Source organism: Lagenorhynchus albirostris, chromosome 10, assembly GCF_949774975.1.
Source record: "Lagenorhynchus albirostris chromosome 10, mLagAlb1.1, whole genome shotgun sequence".
NCBI classification, from domain to species: domain Eukaryota; kingdom Metazoa; phylum Chordata; class Mammalia; order Artiodactyla; family Delphinidae; genus Lagenorhynchus; species Lagenorhynchus albirostris.
The window spans coordinates 27,818,260-27,835,495 of NC_083104.1; the positions used below are offsets into that span (position 1 = coordinate 27,818,260).

At 41.7% G+C, this 17,236-nt stretch overlaps 1 protein-coding gene across 2 annotated transcripts in view; it reads right to left on the reverse strand.

Annotated features, from left to right (window-relative positions):
- The window catches only part of PTPRG (protein tyrosine phosphatase receptor type G), a 738,734-nt gene that overhangs the window by 294,460 nt on the left and 427,038 nt on the right, over window positions 1-17,236 (reverse strand). For both annotated transcript variants that reach the window (XM_060161434.1, XM_060161435.1), the window contains exon 4: window positions 3,922-4,070. In XM_060161434.1, the coding sequence (XP_060017417.1) occupies window positions 3,922-4,070 (149 nt within the window). The remainder of the gene's footprint in view (window positions 1-3,921; window positions 4,071-17,236) is intronic.

Genomic DNA, 17,236 nt, shown 5'->3' on the forward strand with positions numbered 1-17,236 from the left:
AGTTTCTGTGTCATGACTAGAGTATAAATATCTTGAGGGTGGGACTCTCTTTCCTCTTCAGCTTTGTAACCCAGCACCCACATGACAGAAGGCACTCAAGAAAAATGTGCTGCTAGACAAGAGATAAAGCTGAATAAATAGGAGGTGAGTGCCTCTGAGGATCCAAAGTGGGTCTAGTCTTCTAGCCTTGTCATCTGATTCCACCTTTCTTTTCTAATTTTAACTGAGCTATAAAGAACGCTGCTATTTAAAGACTTTTGTTTCGTTTTCACAAGGACATTTTTTTTCTACTAGACTGGATGTTGTGGGGTTTTTTTGGCGGTATGCTGGCCTCTCACTGCCGCGGCCTCTCCCGCTGCAGAGCACAGGCTCCGGATGCGCAGGCTCAGCGGCCATGGCTCACGGGCCCAGCCGCTCCGCGGCATGTGGGATCTTCCTGGACCGGGGCATGAACCCGTGTCCCCTGCATTGGCAGGCGGACTCTCAACCACTGCGCCACCAGGGGAGCCCTGGACTGGATGTTTTTAAGTATAGGAACTACAAGGCTGAGTCCTGGATTTCAGCCAGGAAAGTGTGGAGACGTTTAATTTCTCAATGTGTACAAAGTTGTTGTAGATGACCTCAAAGAATTCCTGGGAAGCAGCAAAACCTACAAAGTTGGGTTTGTTGCAATTTACCCTCAGGGAGCAGATCCAGAGTCTTGTGGGGCATATGCTTAAAATTCAACCTGCAGCACTGGAGCACCGAGGGAGCTGGTAAGATACCCAAGGTCATGACTTTATCCCAAATGGAATCGAAAGAAACCAGGACCAGCAATGCTCTGACCCATAAAGCAAGGTACATTTCCTCTCCAAAAGCTGCAAAAGGGGGCTTCCCTGGTGGCGCAGTGGTTGAGAGTCCGCCTGTCGATGCAGGGGACACGGGTTCGTGCCCTGGTCCGGGAGGATCCCACATGCCGCGGAGCGGCTGGGCCCATGAGCCATGGCCACTGAGCCTGCGTGTCCGGAGCCTGTGCTCCGCAGCGGGAGAGGCCACAGCAGTGAGAGGCCCGCGTACCGCAAAAAAAAAAAAAAAAAAAAAAAAAAAAAAAAAAAAAAGCTGCAAGAGGATGGAACAACTTTGCCCTGAGTCTTCTTTATTTAAATCTACTTCAAATGATGCCACATGAGTAAAGGAAGGCTGGATTCCACTAAACATACTGCGTTCTCTACCCTAGAGTCTCCCAATAGTGACATGTTGGCTGGATAATTCTTTGTGGTGGGGCTGTCCTATGAACTGGGATGTTGAGCAGCGTCCCCGGCCTCTATCCACTAGATGCTGGTAGCATATCAATGCCCACAACAGTGACAACCAGAAACGTCCCCCGAAAACACGTAATGTCCTCTGAGGGGGAGGATACTGTCTCTAGTTGAGAACCAATGCTGTATTCTACCAATCCCATCCCAATCTTCCACAATGACTCTTCTCTGACTCTTTATAAAATAAATAACGTCCCCAACGCGGATAAATTACTACATGGTACATTATAATTTTCTCACTTTCATTTTAATTTCTTGAAAAGCATTGTAGTTATGTGGAAAGACATAAACCAAGTCTGAGATGTTCAAACAGTGTAAAAATCTCAGGGAGAGCTGGTGTTAATAAAGAACTCAAATAAAACAATTTAACATATCACAGACATGTCTTCCGCAAAAGTGAGCAACTTTTCTGTGCATATTTTAAAGTTCAGTTTGCTCCCCTTACCTTTAATCTCTGAAATTCAAGTTCCTCCAAATACAACTACTAAGTAATTTAACATGTTTATCACATTAGAAAAAAAAAAACAAGCTATGAACCAGATGGGCTTCAGTGAAGCACCCAATTAATAGAGGCAGCCTAACCATGTGACATGACTTAGAAGAAATAAATTCGAATAGCTTGGTCAAAAATAAGTCTGGGCGGGCTTCCCTGGTGGCGCAGTGGTTGAGAGTCCGCCTGCCGATGCAGGGGACGTGGGTTCGTGCCCCGGTCCGGCAAGATCCCACATGCCGCGGAGCGGCTGGGCTCGTGAGCCATGACCGCTGAGCCTGTGCGTCCGGAGCCTGTGCTCCGCAACGGGAGAGACCATAGCAGTGAGAGGCCCGCGTACCGCAAAAAAAAAAAATAAGTCTGGGCATTGTAGCTCCCATTTGTAATTAGTTTCTGAATTTCATGGCCATCTTTGAGTAAAAAACAAAATGCATTTAAAGTAATAAGTTTTCAAAAGAATATGCATCTAGTCTATTCATTTTTCCAGACTCAAATAGGAGGAGACAGGCTTTAGGGACTGTGATTAGGAATGAGGCAGAAGTTCCCAGTTCCTTCCTCCAGAGTTTTTCTTTTCCAAGGCAGTGGCCAAATTAAGTTTTCAAACTTCCAAGCACAGGTCTTTTGTCCGGAACAACATTAACTAAACAAATGGCAACCCATTTCTAGGATAAAGAAGCTTTAGAGCAAAGCTAGCTAGGCATAAATTCTCCCTTCAGCGACACCGCCAACGGGAACTGGCCAGCAGGAACAAAAGAGAAACCCCAAACTTAAAAAAATCTGATCAACTTGGCTTCTAGGAATCAAGTTTTCCAAGTACAAATCAAGCTAAGATTTTTAAGAAATGATTCATTCAACATAAAAGGAGAAAGAGAGCCCATTAAGTAGAAACTTTAATGTGACTAGGACAGGAAGTCCCAAGGATAGAGGAATCCTAATATGGGAAGAATACTTGATACTGTGAATTTGTCAGCTCAACAAGAAAAAAATATGCAGCACTTTCTCAGCATGGTGATCTCTGGTTTCTCAGGCAATCACAGATAAGAAACAAATCGATAGGTGAATATAAGCATCTATAAACTAAGAAATACTATTGATTTTCTCCTCTTAAAGGGATTTTTCACCTAAGGCTCAAGGTTGTCTAAAGGATCCATGAACGGGCTTGAGGAGTGAGGGTGAGTGATGAAACCCTACAGATTATGCCCAAATCTGTGTGTACATACATGGATTTTTCTCTATGGAGGAGGACTGAAAGTATTCATCAGATGACCCAAGTAGGTCATGACTTACTAAAGTCACAGAACACTAAGAGCTGTCACTCCATGTTGGAGTACAGCCACAGGTTTGGGTACAAACCCTCTGAGTTCTTCTACAAATCTGTAAAGCTTACCACGTGGGCACCCAAACAATCAACAAATATGTCTGTCCCAAGGAAAGAATATTCACATCCTGATCATGATTAAAGGTACAAAAATAAGGTTAGCAATGGAACAGATGTGTTGTCCCCACCAAAGATTAAAAATGGAGTTAGGAAACAAGCTCCCTCCCTCAGTCGCCAAAAAGATACACATGACCTACTGCACTACCCGTTCTTCACGGATCTTTGAGAAAACTGACTCAGGGGAGGTAAAATGTCAATCCCGCAAAGTTAACAGCGAGTCATACGACCAATGGCCACAGCCTCCTTCTCAACAGCGTGGACAGCACACAAACGTTAAAGCAGCCTCCCTACTGAGAGATGATTCTGAGTCCCCTTCACATATCAGTTACCTTTTCTAAAGGGTGAAAACGAAGTGGCCAGAGTTTCGTACAGAATGTCACTTTGGAAAGCAGGGTTTCAGAAAGGACAGGGCAAAGAAGCCGCATCGAATGAAACAAAGGGTCCGAAATCATCTACCAGGGGTGAGTCTACTCAAACCACGACGCCCACAAGGTCTACATGCTTCGCCAGTTAAACAAAGATGAGGAACTTGAGGATGGCTATCTAGCTGTCATGCTGTATATAAAAGATTTCCAGAGACAAAGGCAGGGACAGTACAAGTTTGATTTGCAAGACGACTGGGGGTAAAGACAAAGCATCTCTTTAATGTCAAGACCCAAAGCACAGCTGCCCCTGACATCTTAAGTTTCTCTCACCTCCACAGGGAACCGCCTGCCGTTGATGCTGTGTTCAGAGCCTGCAGAACCATTGCTGTGGCCCCAATGAAATTCCACCTTCTCAGCTTTGAATCTGCCAGGGAGGCCAGCACCGCTGACAAAATAGTCGTCTTTCAGAAGGATGGCAACTGTGTAAAGCAGAAGGGAAACGATAATGAGTTTCAAAACCACACTTGAAAGATTGCTCCTGTGCTTCAAATAAAAGTTCATGATTACATGATGGGAATTACTTCCCATATACCTGTTAGAAAGCAAGTCAAAAACATTAGTCTGAATAAATAAGCACATTCTAGCTGCAGAACGCTCTCAAGAGCCAGTTGACTCTAACTCATGAAAATTCCCAGAGAATGGTCTCAGAATTTCTTAACCATTTCACAGTTGGAAAAACAAACAAACAAAAAACAGACAATGATAGAGTAAGTAGCTCTGAATCAGGGTCTCCTAAATCTGCCTGAAGATCAAAATTATTTTTCCTTTTTAAACACTGATTCCTGGGGCTATCCCAAGATTCAAGGTCTGGAATGAGATGGGAAATATATATATAAGTCAGTTGCAGAAGACATGTTTCTTTGATCAGAAAACTTAAGCAAGGCGTCAGGAAATAAAATTTGTACGTTCTACCAATATTAAGGAAATAACAGTGGGAAGACAGCTGGGATTGGGAAACGTCTTCATATTTGATAATGGTGTCCAGGAAAGTATAGTGAAAATTCTACTCATTAAGTCACTCAAGTAACTGCAGATAAGTAGATTTACTTTACCATGTCTTTTAATTCTAAGCATAAGAAAATTCTGCTTAGCCCATCCGGAAGAACACATAAGAAGTCCTTAACATAGAAAACCTCAATCAATTCAAACCCTAAATTTCAAAATCACATCTCTCTTCCTTGAAACATGGAAAAGAGAAATCAAGAACAAATAACTTGGGCTTATACTACCAGAAAAATTATTTTTCCAAAAGGAATGTAATATCCAAGTGGATGAAAAAGAGATTTTATTTTATAAGTCATACATTCCCCCCCCCTTTTTTGTTGTTGTCTAAAGTGAATTCATTCATTCATTTAACAAACACTTATTGGCTGGTGAATACGCATAACGCTCCAACCAACATACTAAATGGCCTGTGATTGGAAGCTAAGCTCATTTAAGGCAGGGAAAAGCTTTCGTATCCTCATTGTCTCCTCTTCCTAAAGAGATGCCAGTTCAAGCCTTAGAGAGAAATCCTGCATGAAAATTAGGTCTCCATAAAAGATAGGGACTAGACTAATGACCCATTTCTAAAACAAGTGCAATTAGTTTCAGGACTTCTCTGTAAAAAGGGAAGCATAACTAGTGGGAAGCAGCCGCATAGCACAGGGAGATAAGCTCGGTGCTTTGTGACCACCTAGAGGGGTGGGATAGGGAGGGTGGGAGGGAGACGCAAGAGGGACGAGATATGAGGATATATGTTTATGTACAGCTGATTTCACTTTGTTATAAAGCAGAAACTAACACACCATTGTAAAGCAATTATACTCCAATAAAGACGTTAAAAAAAAAAAAAAGAGCAAGTGACGGAACCCTGCTTGTAATAATCCCTTTTTACCGCATTCAAAGGCAGTTTTCTCTCAACTTTTGAAAAAGTTACAGTGAACATTCAATTAGTGGGACAGAGAATTAAAGGATAAAATGAAATAAAAGCAAGTGTTTCTCCTGCTGATTGAACATGCTATGGCATGTTCCTTTACTGTGTGCTAGGCATGGTTTAGAAGAAGGCTTGGCAAAATTTTTCTGTAAAAGGTGAGACAGTAAATATTTAAGGCTTTGTGGGTCCTATGGTCCTTGCTGTAACCACTTAACTTGGTCTTAGTAGCCCAGAAGCAGCCAAACACAATATGTAAATGAATGGGTGAGGCTGTATTCCGATAAAACTTTAGTTATCCACACTAAAATTCGCATATAATTTTCACACGTCATGAAATATTCTCCTTTTGATTTTTTTCCAACCATTAAAAAACCTAAGAACTAGCAGGAGGGGTTGTCATTTGGTGATCCCTAGAACACAATATATTTTAGAAGACAAACTATTGTGTTAAACCAGTGTTCCAAGGCCCAAATACCTATGAATTAGCTCAGTATTGTCTTTAACACTGTTGATTACTCACAGCTGGTTACAGATTCTATCCATAACATTTTGCATCCAAAAGATGAAGACAAAGAATTTTGAGCGCATCTGTTACAATCATGCAGGGACTCCGCAGCATCTTATAAATATTTGATTTTACCTAAATCATTTATGTCTCTGTCAGGGGTCATTTTACTTCTTTTTCATGAATAATTAAAAGCATAATTAGGGAACTGTACAACCTGAAACACTAATCTCATTTTTCATTTTACAGTATTTCTCACTAGAGCACACAGCACACTACATGCATGTACTGCCCCCACCTTCCGAAAGCGGCTAAATTTTTGTTTACATATAACACTGGAAAGAGAGAACTTGCCCAGCCACCATGCAACACTTTTCTGATGATCACTGATAACACTGCTCTGTTTCACAACAAAATGTACCAAAGGTAGCCGCTGCGGAGCACCGAATGTAGGAAGGGCCATGAGCTCACGGGATGGACGGACCTGGGTTAGAATCTCATTCTGCCACTTAACAGCGGGGTGACCTTGGGCAAGTTACCTGACTTCTCTGTGTCTTGGTTTCCATCATTATTCAAATGGCAATAACAGTGCCTAGCTGGTGAGACTGTTTTGACGCCTGAAAGAAATCGCACACAGAAAGCACTTAACCCAGTGCCAGAAATTCAGCAAGCACACAGCCAATGCGGGCTTTTGTCCACCTACCAATAATTTCTAGAGACGTGGTCGGAGTTCATGCAGCAGCACAGAAGGGCAACCACACAGGTGCAACTCTCCGTTTTCAGGCAGAGCTCCATTTCATTTACTTATTAAAAAAAATTTGTTTTTAAATTTACTTATTTATTTATTTATACGTGGCCACATTGGGTCTTTGTTGCTGTGCGCAGGCTTTCTCTAGTTGTGTTGAGCAGGGGCTACTCATTGCAGTGCGCGGGCTTCTCATTGCAGTGGCTTCTCTTGCTGTGGAGCATGGGCCCTAGGCTTGCGGGCTCAGTAGTTGTGACTTGCAGGCTCTAGAACACAGGCTCAGTAGTTGTGGTGCACGGGCTTAGTTGCTCCGAGGCATGTGGGATCTTCCCGGACCAGGGCACGAACCTGTGTTCCCTGCATTGGCGGGCGGATTCTTAACCACTGGCCACCAGGGAAGTCCCCAGAGTTCCATTTTAAAGCAATATTGTCTTTCCCACAAAACCAAACGTGTCCTTGAGCAGGGACAATAAACAGCAAAGGTAGGTGTGACCCAAATACTTGAGATGTTAAGTGTTGAGTGGCTGCCCTGAATTTACTAAAACACTGAGTAAAACACAGATTTCCATGATTTCTATTCTTTCAGTCACGTCAGTGAAAAGAAAATCCCAGTTTGATGCTAATATGCCCTCCACCTTTCAACGATACTCATTCATTTCCCCCTTTACCGAAAAGTAAATACGTAAGCTAGAACTTAATAACGTTGGTACCTTTGATTTATTTTCACAGATTACAGACATAATTTTTTACGTAAGTCTATCCTTGTCAAATGCACAGCGTTTTGCATTAAGGTGTTGATAAAATGTTTTGCTTTAAAATCAATTCATTTAATTAAAATCAAGTGCATCAACTGAAAAACAATAAGTAAACGATACTACGATAATAATGAATAAATACATTTTAATTTAAATTTTAAAACAGTAGCACCAAGAGTGAATCTGGATAAGGTGACATTTAGGAAGGTAGCAAGCAACAGCTAAAGACTGGAGAAAGATGGGCCAGGAGGAGAAGGCAGGGAAGGTACCTAAGAGTTCACTGTCTAGCATGAGGCTCCTCTGGTTGTTCAACTGCTAATATGGATTGTGATGAAATTAAAGCAGAATGATGGAGGATGTGGAAGAAACTGGGAGCTTCAAATTCAGGGGTTTTAACCTGGAGTCCAAAGTCCAAAGCAGTAGCCACCCACAGACTTCGCGGTCTACACCCTCCTGATACAGGAAGTAAAATTCTGAACATGGGTGCATAAACGAAGTCAGACTCTGGAGCCAGTTGGGTCTGAATTTGAGCCCTGGATCTGCCACTATCAGTTGTGAGAAAGTTACTGCATTTCTGGGTGCTTCAGTTCCTATTCTGTGAAACTGGAATAATACAACAGCAACTTCACAAGTTTGTTATGAGATCACAAGGGTTGACACATGAAGAATGCCCACAACAGTAACTCATTCACCACATTATAGCAGGAAGATGGCACTGTAAAAGCCCAGAAATAAACCCACACATATGCGGACAGTTAATTTACAACAAAGGGGCAAAGAACGTACAATGGAATGAGGACAATCTTTTCAATAAATAGTGTTGGGAAAACTGGACAGTCACATGCAAAAGAAAGAAACTCGACTCCTATCTTATATTATACACAAGAATTAACTCAAAATGAATTAAAGACTTGAATGTAAGACGTGAAACCATAAAATTCCTGTAAGAAAACATAGGCAGTAAGCTCTTTGACATGGGTCTTATTGATGCTTTTGCGGAATAACTCCAAAAGCAAGAAAAAGAAAAGCAAAAATAAACAAATGAGACTACATCAAACTAAAAAGCTTCTGCACAGTAAAGGAAACCATTATCAAAACAAAAAGGCAACCTACTGAATGGGAAAAGATATTTGCAATTCATATATCCAGTAAGGGGTTAATGTCCAAAATACGAAAGAATTCATACAACTCAACAACAACAAAACCCCAAAAATTCCCATTGAAAATTGGGCAGACGATCTAAATAGACATTTTTCCAAAGAAGACATGCAGATGGCCAACAGGCACATGAAAAGATGTTCCACATCACTAATTAATAAGAAAATGCAAATCAAAACCACAATGAGATATCACCTCACACCCGTTAGAATGGTTATAAGCATTGGCAAGGGTGTGGAAAAAAAGGAACCCTTGTACACTGTGGGTGGGAATTTTTCCACTACGGAAAACAGTTAAGAATAAATAAAACTAGAACTACCATATCACCCAGCTATTCCACTTGGGTATTTATCCAAAGCACATGAAAACGAATTTGAAAACATATATGCATCCCTATGTTTATTGCAGCATTATTAAAATAGACAAGATATGGAAACCACGTAAGTGTCTATAGATAGGTGAATGGATGAAGAAGATGTGGTATATGTATATACCATGGTATACTCCTCAGCCACAAACAGAATGAAATCCTGCTATCTGCAACAACATGAATGGGCCTTGAAGGCATTAGGCTAAGTGAAATAAGCCAGAAGAAGAAAAACAAGTAAGTATGATTTCACTTGTATGTGGAGTCTAAAAAAACAGAACAAATGAACAAATAAAACAAAAACAAACTCACAGATACAGAGATCAGATGAGTGGTTACCAGAGGGCAAGGGGTTGGAGGGGTGGGTAAAATGGGTGGAAGGGATCAACTGTGCAGTGACTGACAGTAAACAGTCTTGCGGCAGTGATAACTTCTGTAGTGTATACAGATGTCAAATTATAATGCTGTATACCTGAAACTTAGAGTTAAAAACTAGATGGCATTATATAAGTGCTGTTTATAAAAGTTATCTTAGGGAGAGGATCCACAGCTTTCACAGATTCCCCGTGTCCAGGGCGCCCCATAATGAAAAAGTGCTCTACACAGGGGCAGGGGGTAGGTAGGAGTCACACCATGGATAAGGAGTTACTTTCCTCCTGAGCTTGACAGGAAGACTGAGTGCCAGGCATTCACTGCATTCTTCACAGGACATCTACAAACTGTTTATAAATTAAACTCAGTGTGTCTAAATAATGCTGGCCTAAAGCAAATGTTCACACTACAATCTGAGTAAACAGCAGCAGATGCCAAAAGTTAAACAAAAAAATGGATGAGAAGGAAAATAAGCCCGTTACTGTCTTACCTCCACCACTTCCCAACCAATTTTTAACACTACAAGATGGGAAAAGACCCATTATTGGATCGTAATGGTGAGACCTCCAGACCACCCACCATTCCAGTGTCCATCAGGTGATGCTTTCAGGCTCCTGGTGAAAAGGGAAATGCTCTGGTCTGGAAGTCAAGACACACAGGCTCTAGTTCTAGGCTTCTACTAACGTCCCTGTAGGCACTACCGTTTATTTTTTCAAATAATTTACCAAGTAACTACTGGGGAAGAAAAGGTAAGTAAATGAGACATTAGCTCCTGCCTTCACGGAGTGTACAGTTGGTGGAAAAGACAGGCCCCAGCAACTAAAGAGATGACAGAAGCAACCCTGCAAGTGGGACAGGTGGTAAGAGGTGAGCATCCAACCCCAGACTGGAGAAGGGGAGGAGGTTTCAAAACAAGGACTGATAAGGTGAGAGGTGAGCTATGTTGTAAAAGTGCTAAAGAGAGGGGAACACAGCAGGAGGAAAAGCTCATGCAAATGCCCTGTGTGGAGGAAGCCAGGGTGACTGGTGCCCAGAGAGCAGGATGTGGCATAGAGGCCAGACAGCAAAGCAGGGACAGCAAGGAGTCTGTCTGAGTTCTGCAGAGAAGTGAGAGGTCCTCAATATGGTTGAGAGAGAACAAGAAAGAAAGAGGGGGAGACGCACAGATATGATCAGATTAGGGAAATAAGAAGATCATTGTGGCTACTAAACGGAAAAGGCCTGGAAGGAAAGCAACATTGGTTGGTAGAAACAAAGTCAGGGGCTTCCCTGGTGGTGCAGTGGTTAAGAATCCGCATGCCAATGCAGGGGACAGGAGTTCGAGCCCTGGTCCAGGAAGATCCCACATGCTGCGGAGCAACTAAGCCCGTGCACCACAACTACTGAGCATGCGCTCTAGAACCTGTGAGCCACAACTACTGAGCCTGTGCTCTAGAGCCCATGAGCCACAACTACTGAGCCCGCGAACCACAACTACTGAGTTCGCGCGCCCAGAGCCCGTGCTCCGCAACAAGAGAAGCCACCGCAATGAGAAGCCTGTGCACCGCCACGAAGAATAGCCCCAGCTCGCCGCAACTAGAGAAAGCCCGCGCACAACAACGAAGACACAATGTAGCCAAAAATAAATAAATTAATAAATTAATTTTTAAAAAAAGAAAAAAACAAAGTCAGGAGGTTACTGCATTCATCTAGTAAAGAGATAGTGGACAGACAATGTGAGTCGGAGCAGCCTCAGAGAACCAAGAGACGCCAAGTCATGGGATTATCCTGGGTCTCGGTTAACTCACTGCTAAACTGAGCAAGAGGAACAAAGTGGATTAGTTGACCCTTTAATCATATAAGATACGACAGATGACAACCTAGTAGAAGGTTCTGTGCCCTAAAAAAGAAAGGAACGCTTCAAAAATTACCCTCAAAATTCAAAATCGTGCATTCAGTTTTGAGTCTAGTTATGTAACATAGCGCTGGTTTGCCCATTCTGTAACTGGTAGATTAGGCTTCGGTCTACCCAGAAAATAGCTGCTACCACCCGAGCCCAGGGACTGGGGCTATGGGGATAAGAGAAGGGAAGTGGAGCTTAGCAGACAGGAAACAGCGCTTGCAGTGCGTCTTGCCAAAGAGAGACCCAGGGAAATAGCTCCGACTTGAATTCCAGGGTTCAGGCAAGACTGAATGGTAACAGGCTGAAAAGAACCCAAGAATCTGGATATCTGAAATAGGAGAAATTTAAGAAGAGCCAAAGCACATTTAGCATCCCCCCCAAAGAAGAACAGATCCTTTTTTAATTACACTTAAATTTTCGTTTTTGGGCAACCTTGAACTAACCAGAGGGCTGTGGGGTATTATGAAGTCAGGGTTGGGCATGCCCAGTGTCAATGGTGCTGAACACCCAGATGTTTCCAAACATCTGTCTACTTGGCTGATGCTACGCTTTTAATCAGAAACCTCGGCAGCCTCTTTGTGAGCAAAATGACCAATTCGTTAGTGGCATAAACAAAACTCAGAGCTTAAAGAAAAAAATGTGATCCAGGAAAAAGGAACCCATGCTGGTCCATCTTCAGTGCCCACATTTACATCTACCAAGGATCATTAAGATCACTCCAAGGGGGTGGGAGGGTAATAGAATACAAATAATTTGATGGTTTGGTATCAAGCAAAACTGGAAACCCCAAGAACATATACTTGGGGTATCATTGTGTACCTCACTTGTCCTAAAGCCCTTCCCATCAATATATCAGGAATATAGGTTTTATTGAAATGAGGACATACTCAGGTTTTCACCATCAGCACCGGGCTCTCTACTCCATAAACAGAGCAAGAAAAAACACTTTCAAACTCTGGTTCTCATCTGCGGCCAGCTCTAAGGAAGACAGGAAGAAGGGAGAGAAGGGGGCCAAAACTAGGAGCTGGGAGTGAAAACAGACCAACAGGCAAGAGGCAGAGCCTTGTTTACAGGGGTGGGGAAATTCACGGAGATGTGAGAGGAAAGGTGGGAGAGAAGCAAACCGCAAAAAAGTGAAAGCTCATGGAGAGATACCCATCAACAGAACAGAAAGAATAGAAGCAGAATAGAAATGGAAAGAAGAGAAAGCCCAAACAATCAGGGATGAGAAGACAAGCACACACACAGAATTCCTAGAAACTTCCTTCCCAATCTCAGGATTGCTAAAGGCTTTTTTCATGCATGTGACACTTGGACAATCATGCTGGCACTGTGGAATGCCCTCTTGAGCGGGGGCTAAGCGTGCAAGTCCCTGAATTTGGGAAGAAATCAAGCACCATGAAAATCACCACTGGAAACTCTGTAAGGAGCCCATAATGGCAGCCTGGTACTGACTCTCAGTAAGGCTCGCATCAGTTTCTCCACCAACCTTAGACCAGAACACTGCTTCTGCAGGGCAGCATGGGGGCAGCCGTTAGTTTGAGCTGTAACTGCAGTGACCCACAGAACGCAGAGTGCCTTTCACGGTCAGACACTTGCTTGGCCCAGGGGAGCCTTGCCCTGTGGGCGAGCAGAGCAGCAGGGCCAAATGCTCCTCTTGTACTGAGCTGGGGTCACGTGCTCAGTTAGGGAAGTAGCACGTGGAAATGACTGAGGTTGTTAAGATTATATTTTTCTCTTCATATCAGCCTGCAATGAGGTTGTTCTTTTCTTAGTTTAAGTCTGTGGGTTCTTATGGCGTCACTTTACCATAAAAGTTTGAAGGACCTGGTAAACTAAAGTAGAGGCAACAGCCTCTTAATCCTTGTCTGAATTTTATGGGCTGAGCAACATATTAGGACATGGTTCCTGACCTACTTACCTACACAGACTCTTCCCACCATCAATCTACTTTTATTAACTTACCAACTACTTCTTGAATCCACCTACGCCAGGCACTGGTATAGGTAGACAAATAAGAAAGAATGTAGGCAAAGAAAAAATATAGTAAACCAATATAAAATGTGAAAGTGGAAGTAACAACCATCATGGCAAATGTATTTACTACCTGTCCTTGGTGTGGGGGGGAGGGTAAAAGAAAAAGTAGTGAAGAAACACAGAAACCTCCTCCAAATAGTTAAAACTCATAGGAGACCATGGCTTATTACCATATATCAGAAGCACCATCTAAGTCTTAAATTTTGATCATTTAGCTAGAAGCTAATGCTAGGAACAGCAAGATTATCTTGAAATATTCTTAATGAATGCGTTATCTTTTCATTCTACAAAAATGAGACTTTAGATGGAATCAGATGAGAACTGGTACAATAGACAGTCATGGCTCTTCGGGAAGAAATAGAGAGATGCTATCTGTCTTGTAAAGATATTTTAGACAACTTTCGAGAAGTGGGCTACCTACAACCACATTGCTCTATTGATTATGCTAGATTAAATATATAGCCCTCTCCGGGGGTTAAGACAGATACGAACATTAAAACTGTTTTACGAGGAAGTTACTGTCTGTATGTAACAGGCCGCTTTAAATATTAACTTTCTAAATTCATATTTTGATATGCAAATGACAGTCTATTTTACAGATAAGTGACCTGTAAATTTCTACCAGAAAAAAAAAAAAAATTCCTTCCTGGATTTATTTTCTAGAAGTGCGAGGTTCAAGAAAAGACTTTGGGGAAGAAAAATAGGTGTTGCTTAAAAATTAATGATTTAATAAAAATGACTTTTTTTTGGCATCTAGGTATGAAAGTTAGATATGAAATCAATGACGGTAACAAAGACGGACTATGTGGCTCACAACATACGGGTTTTTTTTTTTAAATTAAACTTTTAATCTTTCTGATAACTGTAGATCAACATGCAGTTGTAAGAAATAATACAGAGGTCCCGAGTCCCCTGTATCCAGTTTCCCCAAATGGTCACATCTTACAAAACTATAGTATACAATGATATGTGTGTTTTTTTAAACTGATATTATCCAAGTTGCCTATCAATACTACTCACTGCAGATATTATGAACTCCTACCTTTAATTCAGACACACAGCACCCTGCACTGTATTTATACCGTGTTCAGCTCAATTTATATGATCCGTGCATAACTGATAAAGCAAGTGAATCCTCATATTTCTCTAAAATGCTGCAATATTTACGAACTCACTTGGCATTTTAAGAACTGCAGAATAAAGAAGTTTCTAGGTTCATGCTTATTTAAAAAAACAACAACAGCAAGGACACAGGTTGGTTTCCGCACCCAAGTTTCTAGACAAACATAAATTGAAACTCTTTGAAGAGAACAGAAAAACAATTCGATGTTCACATTTAAAATTGCATACAAATGGTTGGCACTTTTAAAAAATCACTCCTATAGAATCATGTTAGATTATTTATGAGATACTGGCCCGCCTAGTATGATGTCATAAATTTTGTAGTCATAAGTACAGTTTGAGAAGTCACGAGGATTTATTTCTGCTTCTCAGAAAGCCATGCTTCTTCTGAAATTTCAGAGACAGATGCGTTCATATTTGGATGGCTGTGCTCCAAAGTCAGGCGCATGCACCCATAGACAGGCAACAACTTGGGGATCACTCTGGGAATACAGCAGAGTGACAGAGATTGATAATCAACTTCTGGAAGACCAAGGTCATGAATCAACTTGCACTGAGTGAACCCTACACTCATCTAAAACATGTCATTGGAGATACCAAGTTGAAAGCTGTCACTGAAACGTGTTATCTTTGCAGAAGGCTGTCAAGCGTTGCAAGTCAAGTAGAAAACCATATCAGAGAGCCCAGCGAATTGCCTTTGGCAGGCTTCTGGAATGCGGCACCAAGGTAGCACTCGACAGCAAAATCCGATTACCCCAGCGTGGCAAAGCTTCCATCCACCACATTCAGATCGTCTGCAGAGTAATATTCCCATCACAGGTGTCCAAAGGACACTCACATTTGAAATATAAAGCAGGGCCACCGGTAGAGAAATTCTGAATGGTAACAACAAGCACACCATCTATACTGGGGGAGTAGAGAGGTGGGGGTGAAAAGTTGTGTACAGATAATATCACTGGTACACAAGTCTGTCCTGAGCAGCTGCTCAGGATGGATGAATCAAGGTACAGGAGAAGGTAGCTGCTATAAGGCCCAAAGAACCGTTTGTGGGGACATTATGAAAAAGAGCCCAAAGCTGGGAATCACTGTGCTGAGTGAGTGGGAAACAATTCTAAGAACAAATCAAGCCAGCCCAAAGCAATCGGCCATGAATAATCTCAGACAAATGCTGGTTTGGAGAAATGGATCCCCGAAGTTGTATGTCAGCCAGTTAGGTTGGGAAAAAAAAAAAAAAAGGCAACTCAATGACCCACAACATGGATGGGACCAAAGGACAGATAATGAAGTCATTTTAGCTCAGCATGAGGGCTTCAGGCAGCCAAGGCTCCTGAAGGGATTACTAACAGTGGTTTGTAGTGACATCCTTGGCTACAAAGGGATCATTTCAAAGAGAGAGAGAGAGAGAGGGAGAGTTAGTTTTAATGGGTTGGTTTATAAGAGTTGAAAAATAAGATAAGAAAAATATCTTTAGCACCAACGGAATCCCAGGTAGCACTAGGCACAAATGTAATATTACACCTAGGAATTTATTTTCAGATCAAACAGTGGGGCATAGCAAGGCATTCCTGCTACTTCCATCAATGATCTATAACTGCTATTTGCATAATAGTGATTAAGAGGGAAGGAGCTTTTGCACCAGCAATGTTGAAAATGTGGTATTTCATATTTGTGGACCCCAAGTGACAGGTGAGGTAGGTAAAGGGAAGCAGGAGGATCAAACTGCTGGTCTGATGCACAAAGGGATAAGATGGTGTTCATCTGTATTCTAATATAATAACTAATATTAACAAAGCAAATTCTCAAGGAAGATAAGGATTTTATTTTCATTTATGCATTTGGCACAGTGCTGTCCAATAGAACTTTCTATAATGATAGAATGTTCTCTATCTTTGCTGCCTGATATGATAGCCACTAGCCATATATTACTGAACACTTGAAATGTGGCTAGTACCAATACTACTGAAAGTGATCTATAGATTCAATGAAATCCTTATGAAAATTCCAATGGTATTTTTCACAGAAATAGTCAAAACAATACTAGGATTTCTATGGAACCACAAAAGATCCTGAGAAACCAAAGCCACCCTTTGAAAGGAGAACAGAGCTGGAAGTGTTACACTTCTTGATTTCAAATTATACTACAAAGCTATGGTAATCAAGACAGTATGGAACTGGCACAAAAATAAACACATCAACCAGTGGAATAGAATCTAGAGCCCAGAAACAAACCCATGCATATTCGGTCAACTAATATTTGACAAAGGAGGCAAGAATACTCAATGGGAAAAAGATAGTCGTCGATAAACAGTGCTGGAAAAATGCAACATCCACGTTCAAAGAATGAAGTTGGACCACTACCTTACATCCCTCAGAAAAATTAATTTGAAATGGATTAAAGACTTAAAATCTAAGACCTGAAACTATTAAACTCCTAGAAGAAAACATAGGGGAAAAGCTCCTTGGCATTGGCCATGGCAATGATAATTTGGATATGACACCAAAAGCACAAGCAACAAAAGTAAAAACAGATGAGACTCACCAAACTCAAAAGCTGGGCACCGCAAAAGAAACAACCAATAAAATGAAATGGCAAAATGTTATACATCAATTATATCTTAATAAACCTGGAAAAATAAATAGAGGTGACCCTCACCCACACCCCAGAAAAATCCAAAGATCTCAATGTGGGCCTCCTCTGCTTCAAACCCCGCAAACACACAACCTAAG